At 41.1% G+C, this 5,353-nt stretch overlaps 1 protein-coding gene across 1 annotated transcript; it reads left to right on the forward strand.

Annotated features, from left to right (window-relative positions):
* Positions 1–3,780, forward strand: LOC139503307 (uncharacterized). Its single transcript, XM_071293070.1, has one exon. The coding sequence runs from the start codon at positions 1–3 to the stop codon at positions 3,778–3,780; it is 3,780 nt and encodes a 1,259-aa protein (XP_071149171.1).
* The last annotated feature ends 1,573 nt before the right edge of the window (positions 3,781–5,353 follow it).

The following is a 5,353-nucleotide window of genomic DNA, read 5'->3' on the forward strand; positions in this document are numbered from 1 at the left end:
ATGATAAAAGCTTCTTCCGCGGATTACATCGGCGTAACAATCAAGAAAAGCAACCATTCCGCTTTACAAGCTGACGGTGTTACCCCGTTAAATATAGTTGGTGAATGTCATTTCACACTTTCGAGAGACGGAATCGAGTTACAGTTAGAGGCCCTAGTAGTGAACGACTTGGACGTTGATATACTCGCCGGTATTCCTTTCATGTCTTCGAACGACATCGCGATTTTCCCTAGCAAACATAAAATCGTAATACGCGATAAGGTAACTGTTATGTATGGTAGCCCAAACGAGGAACTTAACTCTAGTAATACTCGCGTACGTAGAACACAGGCCTTTCTTATCCGGGCTCCATCAGCAACTTCAGTAGTTTGGCCAGGATGTTACGGCGAATACGACATCCCATCGGAAATAGAATCGGATTGCATTCTCGCGGTCGAGCCTCACACTGACGCTTCTCGTACGAAAGATTGGCCCAGTCCCCAAATTGCCCAGTCGGTCGCAGGCAAAATACGCATCGTGAATAACACGTCGGTACCGCAGTTCATACAACGAAATGAACATCTCTGTCGAGTACGACTTACGACTACCATAGACAACGCACCAGAGGCACCGGACAATATCCGTGACATAAAAACAACAAACTACATAGACTCCACACATACTTCCCAATTTTTCAAACAAGTCTCTGTAGACCCAGATAATTTACTTAGTCCAGATCTCCAAACCCAGTTTAATGAACTTCTTCGAAAGTTCAGTGAAGTTTTTAGTCCTAACTTTGAAGGTTATAATGGGGAAATAGGTCCTTTTGAAGCATCTGTTAATATGGGTCCTGTCCAGCCTCCCCAACGGAAAGGTAGAATGCCACAGTATTCAAAAAATAATTTGGTAGAACTCCAAAACAAATTTGACGAATTGGAATGTAAAGGAGTGTTCCGTAAACCCGAAGACGTCGGAATTTCAGTCGAGTATATTAACCCTTCATTTCTTGGCAAAAAAGCTTCCGGTGGTTTCCGACTTGTAACAGCATTTGCCGATGTTGGCAGATATAGTAAGCCGCAACCCTCTCTTATGCCTGACGTGGATTCCACACTCCGTACGATCGCACAGTGGAAATATATAATCAAGTCTGATCTTACGAGCGCATTTTACCAAATCCCCCTGGCAAAAGATTCGATGAAGTATTGCGGAGTCGCGACCCCTTACCGTGGAGTTCGCGTATATACACGTTGTGCGATGGGAATGCCTGGTTCCGAAACGGCTCTTGAAGAACTAATGTGTCGTATAGTGGGGGATTTCTTACAAAAAGGTTGCGTAGCTAAGTTGGCAGATGACTTATTTTGTGGCGGTAATACCCCGGAGGAGCTTTTATACAATTGGGAGTGCGTTCTTCAGTCGCTACAAAAATCAGGAATTTGCCTATCACCTAGCAAAACTGTTATTTGCCCAAAATCGATAACAATCCTAGGTTGGATTTGGTCACAGGGTTCGATTTCCGCTAGCACACACAGAGTAGCAACACTAGCCTCGTGTCCCGTACCAGACACTGTACGGGGTCTTCGATCATTTATCGGTGCGTACAAGATGCTAAGCCGCGTCATTCCGAATTGTTCCAATTTAATTGCCCCATTAGAAGAGAAAATAAGTGGTATGAAATCAGCTGACAAATTTATTTGGTCCGACATGCTAAGAGAACATTTCGAGTTTGCCCAAAAGTCTCTGAGCTCTCGTAAAGCCATCACGCTACCTAAATGCAGTGATCAACTGTGGATAGTCACAGACGGTTCCGTCACTAAACGCGGTATCGGAGCGACCCTATACATAAATCGTGACGGTAAAGTGTCCTTAGCAGGATTTTTCAGTGCTAAGTTGCGTAAACATCAAGTGTTGTGGCTACCGTGTGAAATCGAAGCGCTTTCCATTGCCGCTAGTGTCAAACATTTCACTCCCTTTATTATTCAGTCAAAACTGCAAGCAAATGTGTTGACAGATAGTAAACCATGCGTACAGGGATTTGAAAAACTATGTCGCGGTGAATTTTCGGCCAGTCCGCGTGTCACATCGTTTCTTTCTGTTGTAAGCCGATACCAGGTCAGCGTCAACCATTTATCCGGTCGTGCAAATATTCCATCCGACTTTGCAAGCAGAAACGCACCCGTTTGTACAGAGCCTAATTGTCAGGTTTGTTGCTTTATATCGCGTACCGAAGATTCTGTCGTTCGAGCCGTAAGCATTCAAGACGTTCTCAATGACGAATTTCGCTTACCTTTCACCACCAGGTCGGCCTGGATTAATATTCAATCAGAATGCCCTGATCTTAGACGCACTCACGCTCATTTAAAACAAGGCACCCGGCCCTCCAAAAAACTGACAAACATTAAAGACGTCAAACGTTACCTGAATGTTGCATCAATCGCCAAAGACGGTTTGTTAGTTGTTCGGCGTTGTGATCCTCTTGCTCCACCCAACGAATTGATCATTGTTCCACGTAACGTTCTTGACGGACTCGTCACCGCTCTACATATTAAGTTGGACCATCCGTCAAAACACCAATTAAACCTCGTCTTAAAGCGCCACTTTTACGCTTTAGACATGCCAAAGGCGGCCGAACAGGCTAGTGACTCCTGTCACACATGCGCGTCTTTAAAACGGTTCCCTAAGAGCCTCGTCGAGCAGTCTTCAGAAGACCCACCGGACTTGGTTGGCATATCTTACGTGGCCGACGTTCTTAAGCGCAACCGTCAACTCATACTGGTCGTCAGAGAAACTGTAACGTCGTACACTAGTACATGCTTTATCAAAGACGAAAACCTAGGTAGCTTGCGAGATGGGCTCATACACTTATTGATACCGTTAAAGCCTTTAAACGGTCCAAGTGTTGTCGTTCGAGTTGACCCGGCCCCGGGTTTTCGCCCTTTATGTGACGATTCATACTTAAAGCAACTCAACATATCAATTGAAATTGGCCGTGTTAAAAATCGGAACAAAAATCCAGTTGCCGATAAAGCCATCGTTGAGCTCGAAGACGAGTTACTTCGTGAGGAACACGATCATTCTCCTCTATCTGAAAATACACTAGTTATAGCTACTACAAGACTTAATTCTAGGCTTCGCCAGCGTGGATTGTCCTCCCGCGAACTATGGACTCAAAGAAGTCAGTTTACTCATGAACAGTTGCCAATTTCTGACATGAACCTTATTCGCGCACAGCACGAGGCTCGAAATAAAAATCACGGATTTAGCGAAAATTCTAAATGCAGTCGACCCGGTCGTCCGACCCCTGATATTAATATAGGGGATTTGGTTTACCTTTATACCGACAGATCAAAGACCCAATCGCGAGATCGGTACCTTGTTGTAGCCCGTGATGGCGAATGGTGTTTCATCAAAAAATTCTCAGGCAATCAACTCCGCGCCTCGTCCTACAAAGTAAAACTTTCGGAATGTTATAAAGTTTTAAACACTATAAGTGCCCAGCAAAATCCAAGATATTCTCAGAATGTGTACAATGAGGAGTCTGATTCAGATGGCCATGACGAAGATAGCCTTCCTGGGCCTATCCGTGACCTACCACCAGAACGCGCGGAGCCCCCGCCTATTCTTATTTGCGAAAATATCGACGATGTTGAAAATCTGGACGAGCCGACTGCGCAACATGATAATAGTCTCGAACATGACTTGACACTTAGTAACTCGAGCACTGAACAAGATAATAAGCGCGTTCTCCGTAAGCGCTCCGAATTGAAAACGCCAGCGCGGTTTAAAGATTTCATTTCCTTTTAAACTTGATGCTCACTCGTCACCTTGGGTTAATTGTTTACTTAGAGAATCAGATACAACAAAATGTACGTCGTATTTCATTTACTGCTTATTTTATGTTTACTACAATGTATATGCACAGTATTTTTTGCTTAACTACTTATATAGTAATATGAATTTGATGAAGATATAGAGACTTTAAAGGAGATGGAGAAAAAAAAATGTCAGAATTATTTTGTTTCTTATTGATAGCTATGTGTTTAGTTTATGCATATTGATAACATTTATTTTTATTCATGTTCTTATAATAACAGAGATTATTAGTTGACAATTGTAAAGAGAGAGAGAGAGACTTTAAAGGAGAAAAGAAGTTGCGCCAATGTATTGTATTGATTGTCAAATGTATTAATCTGTATTATCTCCCTTACTCCATGTGTCATGATCATACATGTTTGATTGATGGGTTATTTCCCTTTACTGTTTACCGCCTCACGATCATTATTAAATGTGCCTTTCTAACGATCACATGTGTTATGTTTTCTCTGCTTACTGGCGAAACGTATTTCAATAAGATTTTTGCATATGGAGTCGTATTGTACTGAAGATTGTTTTTTTATAAATTGATATTTACATAGTATTATGGTTTGAACTGAATTCAACCTGTGGAAAAAAATTATCCAAATTTTTGCTAAGCGGGGGGATGTTATGTATTAGGGTTGAATTCTGTTCGAGGTCGGGGCTATTCCAGGTAAGGGTGTAAGGTCAGACCCGTAATGCTGTTTTTGATGTTTCTTGAGTATGAGAGTGCTTATGGAGAATAAAGACGTGTTTGTAATGTCTTGTCCATTTATTTAGTCCCCGTAAAAGGCAAGAACATCTCAGATTATATAGGGAATCACTGAAGCATGACTTGAGCCTTGGCTATTGATATTAAGAGCTACTCAAATTACTGAAAAATACGTTTATGAGTTATTTATAAAGATTGTATGACGTTAAATATTGTTGTTCTTCTACATAACTGGTTGGGGTATATTTTCTTTTAGGAATGCATACATTTTGATTTCGTCCTATAATGCGGTTGAACATTCACAGTGGATACGTATCAATCTAAATATGAAACTCAATTTGTTGTGAAAAAGTGTAAATTAAGGGAGTTCGCTCTCAGTTTCAAAATAATTAATAACTATTCAAAACACTAGTTTATATTGATGGGGGATTAATAAAGGAATCCAAGCAGGAAAAAAATGTATAGGTAAGAATTTTACAGATGCCTTATCATTATACATTTAAAAGATTTACAAAAATAAAAATAGGGTCACCAGGAAAATTTGTTCAAGGCATCACATGGATAAAACCAGAGGATTCCAAAAATCTGTCAAAAAAATACATGACAAGCCAGTTTTCTTAATCTTCGAAAGTGGAAAGTTCACCATTGGAAAATTGAAATCCTCATCCTAGGTTAAAGTCGTCGATCTTTTTTAAAAATAGATTCAACTTTGAAGCAAATTGACCTTTCGGTTCTTGTTCAAGTTCATTGAGGTACTAGTATGTAGTCTGCAAGAGCTGGTTGGAAAGTGTACCTGTGACTGGATTTGGC

Source organism: Mytilus edulis, chromosome 14, assembly GCF_963676685.1.
Source record: "Mytilus edulis chromosome 14, xbMytEdul2.2, whole genome shotgun sequence".
Classification (NCBI taxonomy): domain Eukaryota; kingdom Metazoa; phylum Mollusca; class Bivalvia; order Mytilida; family Mytilidae; genus Mytilus; species Mytilus edulis.